The 17,506-nt window shown below is 42.2% G+C and overlaps 1 protein-coding gene across 1 annotated transcript in view; it reads right to left on the reverse strand.

Moving 5' to 3' along the window:
- The window catches only part of gmds (GDP-mannose 4,6-dehydratase), a 183,887-nt gene that overhangs the window by 25,130 nt on the left and 141,251 nt on the right, over window positions 1-17,506 (reverse strand). Inside the window, exons 8-9 of the mRNA XM_056378553.1 lie at window positions 14,793-14,911; window positions 13,791-13,887 (exon numbers count right to left, since the gene is read on the reverse strand). Of these exons, the coding sequence (XP_056234528.1) occupies window positions 13,791-13,887; window positions 14,793-14,911 (216 nt within the window). The remainder of the gene's footprint in view (window positions 1-13,790; window positions 13,888-14,792; window positions 14,912-17,506) is intronic.

Below are 17,506 nucleotides of genomic sequence, written 5' to 3' on the forward strand. Positions count from 1 at the left end.
TCTATAGAAAACCGCACCCGAACCTAACATGTGCGTGTGGGTGAAGTGTGCTCTCCCTCAACACAAATCTGCTTTTGATCATGCTTTAGTTCCTCAAGTACATAATCCTTTTTAATTATAGTTTGACTCTCAATCAAACATGGGAGCAAGAGCTTAATGACACAGAGACTGACAGGTGATCATTTTCTCACACACAAACATTGAATCCCTGGCAGTTTAGACGTTTATTTGGATCTACAGTCTGTTGGATCTACAGCCAACGTCCTCCAGTGGGTGTGAGTGTTTTCGTTTTTGTCATCACTGCTTTTTAAAATATAATCGTATAAAATGTATTATTTACTCTGTTTATGCACTACAAGCTTTGGAAGTGTTTTTTTTTTTTTTTCTTTATAAAAACTTCATGTTTTCACTAAATGAACACAGATGGAGTGAGAAGGAGAGAATGGCTTCATCAACAGAGTCATAGTTATTGTACATGAACACAGAGGAAGTCAAGGAACTGATTGGCCATCATCAGATAAGCAGGTCTATGATAATGTGAGCAATGAGATCTCGCATTCACAAGACCAAAACCATGTTTTGTGAGGTCGAACTGACTTTGACCTTTGACCTTTAACCAGTAAAATCTAATCACTTCACCCTTGAGTCCAATTGAATGCTTGAAGAAGTTCCATGAGGGCAGACGAACAACTTAAAACCATAATACCTCCGGCCCTGGCTGTGGAGGGATAAAAAAGTTTGATGAGAAGTTTGGGGATCTGAGTCGGGATTCCTGAAAAAGCCAAGCTAAATATCCATGGAAACTGGCTGACAAGTCGCACTGGACACTGACAAATTTCACCTATGAGTGAAAATGTGCGACCACTTCTGCAACCTTGTCTTTTATTGCTCTTTATCATTTTCCATCCAGAGCAGCAGCAGCAGCAGCAGCAGCAGCAGCAGAGAGAACTGGCTGTCAGCAATCTTTCCAGACAGCAGAATTCCAGGTAAGGGAAGAGTGAATGGCTTTACTGTGAACCATCTTGGAAAGGGACACCCAATTCCTCCCTAATATACGGAAACCTTTTAAAATAATGCTAATATTTCATGCTTCCTTTGTGTGAAAGTACCGTGGGCCTCTGCCAAACATCCAAACTCTGCGCTGATAGCCCGTTTCGTGTGTCAAGTGCCATAAATTCAGCCGGCGCAGCTCGACAAAGCTTGTTCGATGGATAAATCATGCTGCTCATAAAAGCCATTTGCTTCTTTATGTCTGTCTGGTGTTCAAACATTCACCTCAATCCATCATCGAGGCAAACTGCTGTCAGAACACTGAGGTCTCTCCTTACCTCGCGTTTCCCCTTATCGCTGGCTTCTACTGAGAGGAATCTAAGGAATCCTGGAGCTCGGTCTGCTCGCCAACACCCATCGCAACGGGGTGAAACACAGACACACGCTGCTTTTTAAAACACAAGACTAATTTCTGACACATAAATCGTAAATTGATCACAGATGCCGGCGCCAACTACTGCCACTGAGAATCAAACGTGGAATAAAACACAATAATTGACAATGATGTGTGAATCTGAGCTTCGGGATGACGTTTGCGCGATAATAAAGTCATAAACTGGCTCGCCGCCGACCGCCAGCGCTTCTCGTTTTAAGACCTATAGTACAGTATGGGAACTCCACCCAGTGAAATAGGCTGAGTTTTGCTGCCTCAGCACTTCTCCGTCCAAACAGCTGCGGTTCAGTTAGAGGTCTCGCTGCCTCGGCCCCGAGATGAAGCACCTCGGAGAGCCAGCAGTCCTAACCGGCCCCCCTGGCTTCCACCGCCGGCCTCTGACTGACACCGCTGCACTGCCAGAGACATAAAGCAGGATAATAATAGCTGCTCATTCCTCCCTGTCCCTACCGACCAGACCGGCCCCGCGTTATCCAAAACCATATTTAACTGAATGATAACTGACAAATGAAGGTGAATACCTCGGCCTCAGATCTGTGAATCCAGTTCAACATATTTAGTGGCTCGCTAGGCTTGGCAGGTCATTTACTCAGCCTGATGAATTTTGTGACATAAAAAGTAAAAGGAAAATTCCATTTTATTCATGACCATGAATGGTTGTGTCCGTCTTTCTTTCTTGGTTATGATGGACTTTCGGGGTAAAAACATCCAAAAAAATGTCCATTCAACTCGTCTATTATTTTGTAAAACAACTGAATGAGAACAAGCAGCATCACCACATGACGTGTCAGGCAGATTTAAAATCCGTAACCTAAAAATCAATAGCTGGAACTCTATCCAATGAATAATGCGAGGATGTTTGATGCTGTGTCTCAAATCCTTCAGTGCTCAGATACTCACATGTAGTACTCACTGACGTAGCGCAACAACTCCAACAGGGTAGTGTTGTGCCGTCGTGCACTCACTGGAAATGATGATCGCAACATGTGACCGTGATCGTCGCCCACCCGCCAGCTGCTTTGCTCGCTCGACTTCAAAATGAGCGTTTCACTCTCCCGTGTGTGCCAAGTGTCATGTGACATTGAAAATTAGGCTGCCGCCAGCGCAGACAACGTGTTCTCCTTCTCTGGTATCCATTTTCACAAGTTAGAAAATGTGCTGTCGGTCCCTCCCCTTCCGCTACGTAGTGTCATTTTGCACTCAATTTTCTGACCATTTTGAGTGAAACATCCAGAATCAGTGTGAACGCACTCAAAACAGTAAGTGTTAGTATGGAAGTAGGCAACTTGAGACACAGCATTAGTCAAACGCTCCTCTTCAACTTGCAAACTGGCAACACTGGACAAACGTTTGCCCAAATGTCTCTGCGTTAATGATGGATGTTTGGATTTCTGTTTAAAGGATTCAGCAACCAGCTATTACACTGGAGCTGATTCATTATTAAACTCAATGACATTGACCACAGACTATAACAGAACTGTAACGGTCTTATGTGCACACACCGCCGAGGCAGATACAGAGGGTCAAAGTTGAACCGTGAAAAATGACTGCAAAGCGATGGATGTTTACGAGGGACAGATTGGGAGAATTTGAACTTTCACCTTTACATTTACATCTGGTAAAAACTAGGTTACATAATTGGGCTGAACTGAACTTCCTGAAAACAGTTTGTAAGCTCATATTATGAATCTCTGTGGTCTTTTTCAGTAGGTTGGACTGATGCTCTGGGTAAGAGATTTGCAACCTAGCCCTCTCTTCTTCATGGCTCTTGATAACTTTGTCAGCTCAAGTGCTAATCACACTACAGGACTTAGTACCAGAGCCTGGCCTGGTTTGGGACTATAGTGTGACCCTCTGAGAGCAGCAGAATGAGCAGAAATACGGGTGAAAAAAGCTGAGAGAGTAACGCATCATTACACTTCCTTTCTACAGGTTTTCCCATCACTCATCTCCCCGTTTTTATTACAGTGAGGTTGGGAAATATGTTATTTTGCGACAAGACAGATCTGTTAAAGTTTATAGCCTGTGTTGTTCTGTTGACAAATGGTGCGTTGACAGATTCAAACCGGTGGCTCATCAGCTAATGAGCCTGCTCGCTGAATTTTAGGGGGGGGAAAGCCGGTGGGAAGCATCGTCTAGCACTGTCACAGTATCTCTATACTCAACCTGCTGGTTAAAATGTCAAAATAACCCAAAGGAGTAATCACCACAAGAATGAAAACAAGACCCACATTGTAAAAGAACTGAATTTTCCTTTAAGTAGTAGAATATAAAATAGCTGATGGGTTGAGGAGCCTCTTGCGCTTTGATGCCTAAAGAGAATTCCAACTTAATACTGGGAAACTCTGAAATAGCCACCATATTTCAGGCTTCATTAAGTAGCAGATATTACGCAGTTATGCTGTTAAAATCTTCTCTGGGGCACAGGGACAGAAATGTATGAGTTACTGCCTGCCAGGAGCCATTATGTCAGCAGCACACATGTCTGTGGGGCCATACCTGTTTTTCTCATTGTTAGGATGAAGAATTTGCTCCATAGCAGGACCTGACACTGTGGTTTCTGCAGCCTTACCGCCTCTCACTGGGTCCGTGCACGAGTTGTCGATCACCAGTGCTATTGTTTATTAGAAAGACAGGTAACGGTAAAAAGGTAAAAGCAGTGATTGGTGCGGATTTAAGGAGGGGTCAAGAAGAAAGGTTATGCAATAACTAAGACGTTTGAGTGCAGCTCTGACAGAGCGCGTCTCGTCCTTTTCCAATCAGAGAAACTGCAATACTCATTCTGTGTGTGGAGACAGCGCTACAAGGATCCTGGGAGTGGATTTATGAAGTCTGGACCGCCTGCATGGAGGGAAATAAAAACCCAACACCAGCTCTGCTTCCTCAGCGACGCCTGAGAACCAAGTGCCTCTGGTCTACTGCTACAAACTTCACCACACCGGCTCTAAAGGTGTCAGTATGCTTCAACCACAGAGCTTATCGTATGGGTCCAACAGCATCCGACAGCCCCTCTTCCAATACTGTATCGACATCAGAGCCGTCACGGCTGCAACCGTCAATTTTCCCTTTTCCAAAAACAAAAATGTCCACAAACATCTCTCTCAAGCTCTCTTTTCTGCATCCTTCACACCACTACTGTCGTCTTTCAGGTGCACAAACGAGTGCAACGCTACTTTCTTTAAGTAAAGGTCTGCTGGGGTTTTCAGCCCCACCTTCCATCTTCCAGAACGGTTAGAAACACTTTTACCATCCAACGTAGTTGGACGACACCTTGTACAAAATAGTTCATCTAGGACGAGCCCTCACCTTAAAGTCCCTGGGTTTTTGAAAGGTTCACTACAATTAACACATATATATTACTATACATATCCCATTAATACTGCGCCAACCTGTTACTGTCCCACCTTTGCTTGTAGTAAGATTGAGCTGTAACATTAAAAACTGTTGTTTTTTTCTAAGGAAAGTAGGTAACTAAGACCAAAATGATTCCCTACTAGGTTGGTATTAAAAGAAAAGCTGAATGGTAACATTAAGCTTTGTTTTTCTGGAGTTAATCTAGACATTCAGTTTAGTGTATGTACAGAGGTGAAGGATGGGGGTTCACTGTGCTGCCCATTTGTTCAACCTGGCACCACCTATCAGGCTAACTAAATATATCACAGTGTTAAACTCTTGAACCCTCATTTCCCCCCTTGAATTTCCTTCTTAAGCTGCGATGAAGTCAGAAAAAATGTTATTTTCCACATTGTATGACAACATCACATACAAACGTATATATTATGTCTGAGCTTGTTGTTCCAACACTTCATTGAAAATACATGCTGCTTGCCCTGAGTGAATTATTTAAGCCGCCATGTTTTCATGGCTGCACCATAACGTCAGATGAAAATGTTCGTGCTGTCTTGTGATTTTGTACACACTTGTCACTTTATACATATTTTCCCACAGTTTCAGTCTGACATGTTTTATATCTCTCGAGTCCTCGGGTCCTTGACTGCAAGTTAAAATGAAGTTTTGTGGGTTTGAACAACAACATGAATTTGTAACAGTGGTCCCTGTTAGGCTTAAAGAAAATACGTGCTCAAAAAAAAACTCCCAGGTGATATACGGTGCATGTATTACCCTGATTTGTTGTTTGAATGTGTGTTTTTCTTGGTATTCTTTTAATTAAAGTTTAAAAACAGAAACCACTGACTGAAAATGAAATATGCTGCTCATCCTCAGTTCCAGACAGCATCTTCAACTTTTAACAAAAGCAACTCATCAAGCTAGTTTATTTTCAGTTAAAAAAGACAAAAATCATGTATGAAAAAATGTAGGTTAAAGGGTTTACAGTCTGCACAGCGACACCTTTTCCCCTTTGACCCTATCACGGGGTAAACAGAGGAAGAAACCCCAGGAAGAGCAACAGAGGAGGGGTCCCTCTTCCAAGACAAACAGACATCCAACACATGGCCTGTGTAAAGACAAGACCAAAATAACGATAGTAAAATTGCAATATGGAGGAAAAGGAATGACAATATTACGTAGGTACGTAATGTTGCAAGCATAATTTGGCAGATATATATATATATCATATATTTCGGTTACAATTTTCCAGCCCTTCCTGCAGCCACACTGACATATGACAACATGACAGCAGATGGGCATGAAAGTTTATAGAGTTGTTATTTTCCTTTGGTATAATTAGCAGCATGTGATGAGCTGAGACAATGAGAATAATGCTGCATTATATGCTGCTATTATTGATGTGCATATTTCTGTATTGGGTGCGTGGCGTACAGTTACAAATAAAGACGTGGTGTTACTTTATATTTAACATTTTATCACAACGTATGGATTTCCTAACTGCTTGTACGACATTGTGTCACGTGGGCTTGCGAACTACCAGGTGATGTTCGTATTTCTGCCTTTGTTCAGCTCAAGTGTGTGTGGGAGCAATGAAAAGACGCCCTGTGAGACTCATGAGATCACTAACTGAAGTCGTGGAGGCAGGTCACAACACTTCATCACAAAGGCGGGAGGAATGCATTCAATATCACGTAGTGAGAATATCTAATTGTGTCGGAGTATCCCCGAGTGGAGACGTCCTTTACGTTCAATAAAGTTTGACAATGCAAAACGGTATTTAGCAGCTGCATCAGTCAGGTGTGTCTTTGTCATGTTGATGACCTCAGCAGGTGGGTTGACTCTGCTTGCCAACGGTAATAAAAGGTTACCACAACAGCCGCCATTTTTATTTCCCCAGATCACTGGAGCCATTGTCTGAGCTCCTCATCCAACAACAACAGGACTGATGACGTATGAGAATATGCGCCCGGGTGCGTTTCTGCTGAATTCGTTACGCATATCTCACTACTGGAATGACAGCCATCCGAGGCAAGGAGGAAGTTTAGGATTGAGACTGTTGCACACGCACTCGCGCGCGGACGGGCAGTTGACAGATACCGAGGTGTGGTGTGTCAGGCAGGGCTATTTTTAGGGGGTTGATGTGGGAGCTTTTGATTCCTACCTGCAGTCTGGATACAAAAAGGAAAACAGGCAGAGCAACTGCCCTGTCAAAATCTCACAGGTGTGAATGCAACCAACATTTTGCCACGTATCATTTCATACCAGTTTCTGCTATGCAGCAAGAACTCTCTCATTTTTACATTTGGTCTGGGCTGTGTGTGTGTGTGTGTGTGTGTGTGTGTAGATATTTGAAAAGTTGCTGCCAATAAATAATGAACAATGGCAGCACTAACCAGCCAGAATGAGATCTGATGCAGCGGCAGGATGTTGCACAGGGTCAGAGCAAAGATAAGAGCAGGATTTATTTGATCAGTGTCTTTCCTCTCTTTGCATGAACACAAAGATAAATCTCGGCCTGGAATTACAAACTGTGTGTGTTTGTGTGTGTCTGTTTACGTGCACGCAGCAGCGCGCACACACTCAATACCGAACTCACACAGGCCCGTGCAGCAACGGTGGTATGTAGCACTCCTGCTTTTCACACTTGTTAGTGCGGCGCAAGAATAAACTTGCACATTTAAAAACTAAAAGACAATCATGTATCGACAGTACGTGACTAAACTGCAGGGAATGCTGGTACGTGACTCTAACAAAGCCTAATTTGCATCTGTACTTCTTGACACATGGGAACCTCAGATGGTGATCCCTTTCTGTCAATCAAAACGCACCACAGAGATAAACAGCCTCCCACTCATGCCACTCTGAACCGCAGTGATGTCAGAGTGATGATCGCGCAATTATGTTGTGCTCAAATTATTAGTAGATTAATTGACTGGTGGAAAGTCAAACAACAACAATTCTGACTCATCTTTGGAGTCATCAAGCCAAAATGTCAAACTGTTATGGATTCCAGCTTCTCATATTTTGAGACGTGCTGTTGTTCTCTGTTTTATATCATTTTAAATTCAATATCTTTGGGTTTTTTTGGACACTTGGACAAAACAAGAAATTTCAAGATGTGTTCTGGAAAATTACAATGTGCATTTCTTATTATTGTCAAACATTTCACTCTAAAATTGTCTGATTATTTAAAGCTCCATATTTTCTTCTTTTCCTGTGTTTTATTTGAAGTGTTGATTCAAAAGGAGATATATTTGTGGTTTTCTCTCTGGAGCACTGAGTCTCTCTTCTGATTGGCTGACTGTTTTCTGAGTGATCCAAACAAAAATATAGCAGATTTTAGGTAAACACTCAGAGAAACCAAATCCTGCCAGGTTTGGATGGTGGGTCCAGGTGGGCGGGGCTTGGAGTGCAGCTGAGAGCGGTGACTGCTTTGTCCTGACGGCTCATTTTAAGACTCTGTTACTGAGTACAGGCTGTGTGCACTTCTCTGTGGACTGAGCGCTTTGATACTTTCACAGTATTAATATAGACCCTAGACCTGCTTTATAATCAAACAACACATGGACATCTGTCTTTAGACTGTATGAGACATTTAAAAAAGTCTGTTAAAGTGGGAAAATCTCGCCTGGGAGTCACCGACACATTCTTGTTGCATCACTGTAATTGAGACAGAGACATAAGTACAAAAAGGCTGTGCTGAGAAAATGACAGAGGAAGAGTTATGCGAACACCGATGGGATGGAGAGAGATAAAGACAGATTGAGAGACGACTTCCCATTTATCACCGCTCTTCCTCCTCCTCCTCCTTGTCTGCATGAGAGGTTGCACAAAAAAAAAAACCACAGAGCTGTCTCTCAACTTGCATCAGTTTGTACCCTCCAGCGACACATGAACTTGGAAGTATGAGAGCCGGGCTGCATTAGCATGGACACGCACAAGTGTGTACATGCACGCAGACACACACTGCACGACCACTGCACACACGCATTCGTGCACAATCGGCATGGTCCAAAACTAGGTCTGCATCAACAATCAGTGCTTCCAATGCTAACGGAGACATACTGGGATCTTCAATAAATTTCTCAGGTTGAAGTTTAAATGAGGCAAAGGAGAGAAAGCGCATTTAAAAACCCCCACATCAATTATCAATCACATGACACGTTGTTAGGTAACTCTCCAACGCACTGAACTTGCACTTTACCTTTATTTTTACAAATCTTGAGCCAAATCAAACCAGTACACTGGATATATTTCTGAATTCAAAATCAGAGCACTGACATCCAAACTTTTTGAATTATAACATATGTCAAAAACCTTCTAGTGTTTCAAATTTTTAAGGCAAAGCATTACAAACTCTGGGTGTGGAGTAAGAAAGGCATGGGTGTTCACCGGGTAGGAAAGTTGATGTATAGCAGAGGTTTTTAAACTGATTTGAGCAGCTTATCAACACAGAAAACGACAGCAGCAGCTCATTGAGGCAATTAAGGTAATTAACAACAAGAGCACTGCAGCTTAAAAATACAGGAGCTAAACCAAAAAGAATCATGATGAACAGCACATCGAGTTTAACTCGACTGGCTCAAGTGACTCACCGTGGCCTCCATGTTTGATTTGGAAAGAAGTTGTTAGCTAATGAAAGTATGTGTTTCAAGGAGAGGGGGAAGTGGTGGAGGGTTTTTAAGGTGAATCTGAAGGCAACCGAGGTCTCATTTCAAGTTGCACCACCACTAATCATAACTATTAGAGCATGATGCACATAAACACACCTTTGTGAAGGCTCAGGTGGAGGACGCTCACCTGAGCCAAACCTCAGTGTTGGCAGAAACCCACAGGCTGACAAGTGATTGACAGCTCTGCAGAGCTGATACAATGGAAACAAACAGCAGCCATGACAGTTGGTGCAGTTTGAAACTTACCTGCAACTCTGACAGCTTCATGCCACAAGCCTTTTGCTTTCACATAAATCTAGATTTTATTTTTTCCTTTTTAACCAACAAGTTGCCTATCCAGTAAACAGCTTCCACGAAAACACACTGCAGCCTCCGGGATGTCGTATCTCAAATAAACACAGACAAGTGCGCAAGTCGGCACAAAGACACACGCACACACACTTGCACCACATGTGGAGCACACCTGCATCTTTAACCCCCTCTCTGGTCGCTCACTCCTGTCCCAAAGGGCTAGGGAGATAAATGAGCTCATGTCAGACACACACACTGACAGGGATAATGATGAATTACATATATATTAGCACACAGCCCGAGGACACACTCCTCTCACGTACTGCCACACACACACATTTTGCACACGGGACCCCACACGGATCCAAATTTTCTAGCACTTAAATAGCAAATATGATACTGAAAGAGTCTGAGTCAGCTGAATACTTAATGCACAAACACACACACACACATGCTCGATGACAGGTATTTCCACTTGAGGAGAGGCACAATGCTGAGCTGTGAGCTCTGTGTCAGTCACTTCCTGTCTGAAGGGGTCAGAGGTTAAACACTCTTCAGTCTCTTTAAGCCCGACTATAGAAATAAAGAGGTAGTGAGACAGAGCAGAGAAATCGGCCGCTCTAACTGAACCGTTTATCTGTTTGACTTTTAGCCTCTGTTCCCTCTGAGCTACACACATGCTCCATTAACAGAAACTGGAAGTAATTAAAAATGTGCCAATCACAAATATTTTCAATTTTTTGATCTTTTATCTGAGGACTTCTCTGTTTTATATCAATGTAAATGGAATATCTTTGGAAACAACTGACATCATCACCATGGGCTCCTGCACTATAATTTGACAAAATTTACAAAAGAAGAAGACAATTATTATCAGTGAATATATTAACATGTGTAGAAAACCTACAACAAAATATTAAGTTTTCTCTGATTTACTGGCTTCTTGTTCATATCCACTTTTAATACTGATCCACATCACAATCTGTGAGACAAACTTCAGATTCAGGCCTGATTTGCAAACAAAGCCAGATCACCACATGAGATCACGAGGAAGTCATGTGGGGCAGGGTTGTCCGGGTTTGGATCATTTTGGTTGTGGCAGTAATTCATTTCCACGTGTAAACAGATCTGAAATCAGATCCTGTTTTCCAGTTTTCACCCTTCATATTTAATATTGAGATCGGTGCCATGCGTGAACAGGAGAATCAGGTCAGACTCAGTAAACCAGGCAGGTGTAAACAGAGATAAGTGTGTGTTTATGAACCACATCTTTCAGTTCTGACTGATTCTCTGAAGGACAAGGGACAAGTCAGTCCTCTGAGATCTTAGGGTCCTTTGTTTCATAACTGATGCTCATGTGGCCTGAATCATATGTTCAGCTACAGCACTGTTTTATAGTATTGTTCATACACATGCAGGACTTGTTATACATTCCTGCCAATAGTTTAACACTACTCCAGTGATGGACAGTTGGTGGTAATGTGCAGAGACACACAGCAATGCACCAGAAAATGCAGAGAAGAAGACGACCACAAGCAAGTAAACAAGGATGTAAACAACCCTGGGTTAGAACTTTTAACAACAATACCAGGTCAAAAAACGTATGTGTTTGCTTCTCTCCTCCTCTCTGTGCTCACAAATACAGTATTTTAACACGACTGACCACAATAAACACAATAAAGCTGTTCTAATTTACAACTCATTTACATGTCTGTTTCTGTTGTTAAACAACGGGGCTGTTTGAAAGTTTGAAATAGTCACTGAAATTCAGCCCAGCAGTCACTTACAAGCTGTTGATTTTATAATCACGACATCATGTGATAACATCACCGAACACATCAGTTACAGACAAAGACTGAGCTGTGATCTCAGCTGGATTTACTTATGAAGTGATCACTCAGAGAGAAAGTTAGAGGGCGGCGTGTGGTCAGCATGGAGAGGTGTGTCCACGGAAGGAAAGCTCAACCTCGCACTTGGGGAAATAATGGTGACTCTCCTCTTTGGAAAGTAGAGGAGCAGAGAGTAGAAACTTTATTTGGAAAGAGGTCACTTAAGGAGTCTAAAAAAGTTGGCAACACAACTCGTTTTGAAGAAACAACCAATGGGGAAACTCCAACACTGGACCAGCCAATCAATGTTGCAGTCCAGCCAAAAATCTACTTTGCAAATATTATATGAGGAAGGAAACACGTTCAACACATTTGTGTTGAAATCACACAATGGGTGTTGGTGAGTAAGACTTCATTGGAATTCCCTGCTCTGTAGTGACCCTCTTCCAATTAGTGAAACACAGAAGATCCCGCATTATGCGCAGCCTTCACCAGTACAATAGAAACTCTTTTATAGTGTAATGGAATACAATACAGTTCATCTGCCATGCAAAAATTTGCACAACAGTGAAGAAGAGTTTCTATTTTTCTGGTAACGCTTGTCCAAAGATAACTACAGTAACTGTTTCTGTGTTGACAGGTCACTGCTGGATCATTTAACAACTCTCTGGACTAGTTTTCAGTGTGGATTCAGGGTTAGGACTTTGAATGAATGAGCCAACACACACAGAAAATGCTGGCCCAGGTGTGTGACCAATGGTTCCATCACCTCAGCAGTCAGTCAGCAGGGCCTCCTTGCTAATCCTCCACCGTCACTCAACTGGATCTCAGCTCTAATCATGCCAGGCCAGAGCTCAGTAGAGGGGCGCTCCTGGCTTTAAACTGAGAACACTGACAGCTAATCTCGGCCACAACACCCCAGGGTAACCCTACACCCTCCATGGGGAGCAGCCACAATATCCCTGGGGCAGAGCGATGAGAGAAAGACCTCCCAAATGTCAAAGACACTTCACACCTCGAGAGAGATGGAGGGATAATACGCTGGATCATTTTTTGATTTGTTCTTGTCCACTCTTGTCCCCGTACAAGCCGATGAAAACTGACACAGATGGTCTTCTCTTGTGCAGCTTTTCACTCAGCAAATTTCCCTTTACTAGCACAGTTAGTGGATCCAGCTCACGCCCTCGCTATTACAGAAAAACCTTTCAAGGTCACTAGCCTGAATATGAGCACCCAATCAGCACCAACCGGCAGGATGCAGCCTACATTACTCTTAAAGAGGCTTGCTGGCCTGTTTCCAGCTGTTTAAAAGGATACAATAAGCAGCCCGCGGCTGTCAACTGGACCTGTTATGGCTGATAGGTGTATGGTCCCAAACACAATGACCGGCAATCAGATACATGCAGAGAAAGCATGTTATATTCATGTTAAGGTCAGGTATATAGAACAGGAAATATGTGCCGCACTGTGTTATGAATTGTATGGAACTATATAAATGACATATTATAGTCAAACTGCTTCAGTCTGAGGCTGTGTACTGTAGTTTGTTTGTACCATCTGCCAGAAACAAACTGAAACAAGTTAAAGCTCCATATAGTATAAAGGCAGATGTGCATGTGTAGTTTGATTATAAAGCAGGTCTAGGTTCTATATTAATACTGTGAAAGTATCAAAGCCTCAGTCCACAGAGAAATGCACACAGCCTGTATTCAGAAACTGAGATGTCACAACAAAGCAGCAACCACTATCAGCCATGCCCCAAGCCCCGCCCACCTGGACCCACCATCCAACCTTGCAGAAATTGGCTTACTTGAAATCTGCTATATTTTCATTTTATTTATATAGCTGTCAGGACTTCTGTAACTTTGTGATGTCACAACAAAGATCAATCACTCAGAAAACATTCAGAGACTCAGAGCCTCCTCTCTTCTGATTGGCTCACTGACCTGTTGTTACTAGAGCTCCAGAGAGAAGCCTGAGAGAGGAGATGTAAAACTACACTGAGGTGGTTTTTGGTTCTTAAAACCACAAATATATCTTCTTATGGATCAACACTTCAAATTAAACACCGGAAAAACTTTTAACTTTTTGTTTGACTTTTGATTCTTATAAATCTCTAAAGTCAAACATACAAATAATAAGGTAAGTAAAGTTAGACAGCACATACATACGCACACAAACACAGGGAGAAACCTGACTTACCACTTCGGTGGGGCGGAAGTATTTTGGGTCCACCGTCACATGTACCACCCGTGTCTCCTGGCAGCGGCCGACCTCCTTCTCATCCTTTCCTTCCCACCTGGAAACAGACAAACCTTAAACAGGCGGGAACATTTTCCCACAGCTGTTCAAAGATTCAGCTGCACGTCGCTCCGTCTCCCCGGTGATTCCTCGTGCAGTTTGTTTCTTTAACGTCTCGTGCAGACAAAACATGTCACCTGCCCCCCTTTTTTTTCTTGATTCAACACAACAGGCATGTATGCACACACACCTTCACCAACAACAGAGAGGTGAATGAGATTGAGGGAGTGACAGAAGCTTTCTAATGAGTTTCCAAAATATATATTAGTTTTGAAATGTATGTGCCTTTGTTGACACTGTGTATGCAAAATAATACCAAAGAAGAAGAGTCGTCTTAATTCTCTTACATGCTGCACCAGGAATGAATTTGATTTATTGTTTATTTCTGTTCTATTCTTAGTATTTCTAGTCCTACAGGACCAAAGAATAGAGAAGAAAATGGAGAAACGTTAGGCTGTGACTGTCACTTCATTTATATATTAAGAAATTTAACATGTTCATATCATAAGCAGTTGATCAAAGTTGAAATTTAGGACTTGGTCTGATGAGTAACTGGATTTCTGAAGTTTTTTTGCACCTTACTGCTGCTAGGAAATAACAATTTTTAAGCTCTGCTAATGTACGAGGAACATCTTTAAACGGGCTTATCTGCATAATTTTGTTTTATTAGACTGGTTTTAACTTTAAGAAGGCAGAACAAGATGCACATTTATCTCTTGGTATTAAACTCGTCCACGTTGTGACCTTTACGTGACATTCAGTTCAGATTTGAGCCGTATTGGAAGTGATACAGAAATGCTGCTGCTATGTCTGACCTGCTAAGACTGCTGTCATGACTTTTACAGAGACGTGACTCAAAGACTTTGTATGTGTGTATGTTTGTGCATGTGTGTGTGTACTCACACAATAGTCTTCCCCACACGTTTGAAGGCTTTCTCTACAAACTCCCTCACACTGTGCACCTCCCCTGTTGCTATGACGAAATCCTCTGGCTCCTCCTTTTGTAGCATCAGCCACATCGCCTGAAAGAGACACAGACACACACACACACACAGACACAGACACACACACACACACACACACAGACACACAGACACACACACAGAGAGAGAGGTTAAACGACTGAGAGATCATAAAGACAGTTTGGCGCTTCACACTGGATGCTGCCCAGCTCAATCCTGATAGACAGGAAGTGAACCTGTGACCTCTGAGGGGGGCATTCGCCTGTACCTCTGTCCTGACGTCACCGCCAGGGCTCATGGGACGCATACTGTGGGAAAGGAGGACGGAGCACTCCCACAGGCCCAATGTGCTGCTGGCACACACAAAATCACACACGTGGCCATGAATGCACACGCACACACGCACACACGCACACACACACACACACACACACACACACACGCACACACACACACACACACACACACAGACACGTAGATTTGCAGAAAACTAACACAGTCCAACAGCTTAATGGCAAAATTAAGGAGACGATAAAGTTGAAGAAATAAAACTATGACATCCTCCAACATCCTGACTTCAGTATTTCTAACTACACAGTGCAGGCAGCTTTATTATTAGCCTATGTACCCCAGTGAAAGCTGATAGTCTGGGTCCCTTAATGGACCCAGCTCTATATTAAACAGCCAGCGAGGGCGTCTGTGCGTGGTCCCATAATATTTATGATGAACCAGAGCCAGCAGGTCAGAGATGCTGACCCCTGGCACATCCAGCCTGATTAGAAGAGACTCACGAGGGACGGACAGACAGACAGACGGACAAACCGAGAGAATAAAGCTAATGTCTGCATGTACTGAGGCATGACACGAGTGAAGAGGACAGAGACAGAACGTCCAAGAAGGACTATTGGCAATTTCTGCCTTGACAGAAGTCAGTCAGTATAAAAGCATATAGAACAGAATAGAATAGAATGGAAAAGAATAGAACAGAATAGAACAGAATAGAATAGACTGGAATAGAATGGAACAGAATGGAATAGAGTAGAATAGAACAGAATAGAATAGAATGGAATGGAAAGCCTTTATTGTCATTGCCTTTAACATACAATGAAATTAATTTCTACTGATTGTACTGATTGGTGCATGTAAGTTATAAAGAACATATTGCACACAATATATCACAGTTACAAAAAACAACCTAGTATAAAAAACAAATAAAAGGACAATAAATATAAAGTGCCAGTCTTCGGAGTGCATATGTTTACATTTAAAGTGTTATACAGGTTTGGGTATATTTGTGATTTTAACCATTGTGACCATAATCTATTTAAGTTCTTACAGCATCTGTACCTGGTCCAGATTGTTGGTATAAAAAAAACATGTATGCTGAAATCACAAACCTCCTTTATATCCAGCAGGTTTACGTTACCATGAACAGTCATGAAGGTCAAGATGTTTTGCTTCAGCATTTGTCTCTGAATTTCTCAACTAGTTTCTTAATCAGTCTACTGGTTTACACTAATAATCATGCAACACAACCTCAAGTAGAAATCTCACTGTTTTGTTATGAAAAAATAACACTTCCTTTAAATGCATCACAATTAAAGCTTTTCACAGACCAGTCAGCCATTGTTTGAAATACTGTAGGGAGAAATGGTAGAAGAAGAAATAGGTTAAGTGACCTGATTAGATGAAGAGCTAAAATGTCATGCTTACACAGTTTAAAAAGCTGTAAGCTCTCTCCAGCACAGCAGAGCTGTAATTCAGACAGGACAGCGGGAAGGAGGAGAGTTGGCTTCCTCTGTCTATACTCAGGTGACTTCTACACTCTGAGGAGCACATCAGCCCACTTTATTTGCTCTACTTGGATTTGTGTTGAATGGAGTGTGTCTCTGTGTATGTGTGTGTGTGTGTGTGTGTGTGTGTGTGTGTGTGTTTGTGTGTGCAAGTGCTCCAGCCAGCCACATCAGTATGTTTTATGTGGTGAAGTTGGAGCTGGCTGTCTCACTCTGCACATTTAGCAGATCCTGTGTTCCCTCTGCAATAGTACTCATAGATGTGTCTTCTGCACACTCACACAGTCACACAGGAAAAAAAAAAAAAAGAACCAAAAACCCAAAATTCCCAGCAGCAGCTCCTGGAAGCTTCGAAGTTCATTACACCCGACAAAATAAAAGCACACGATGGAAAAACCTTTTTTATGACTTTTCTATTTCGTAGCATTTTGCCTGTTAGATTTACAGTAGATATTTCATTTGCATAAGCAGATTTCTTTGCCATATACTGGTGCTACAGGAAATGTCAGGGAGTGATCAAAATATTAGGATAAACACTATTAGATGAACCAAGGTGTTGGTCAAGATCAGTCAGTCAGACCAGAGAAAAGAAATGTCAAGAAAAATCAAAGAAAATGATCTTCTGGGGACCTTGAATATCCATATAATTTTTCGTGGAAATATAGCTGCAAATAGCACAGCAGATAAAATTTATTAACAGATAATATTTCAGGGAAATCTTTCAAATGTGGATAAAATTCTACAGGTGTGAAATCATATATTTTACCAATGTAGAAGGCGAAATATACCACATGAAATGAAAGCATACTTCCGGAAAAGTATTACTCACAAAAAGGGTTGCTAGCTTGCCTAGCGCTAGTGA

The sequence above is a fragment of the Seriola aureovittata genome, chromosome 6 (assembly GCF_021018895.1).
Source record: "Seriola aureovittata isolate HTS-2021-v1 ecotype China chromosome 6, ASM2101889v1, whole genome shotgun sequence".
NCBI lineage: Eukaryota > Metazoa > Chordata > Actinopteri > Carangiformes > Carangidae > Seriola > Seriola aureovittata.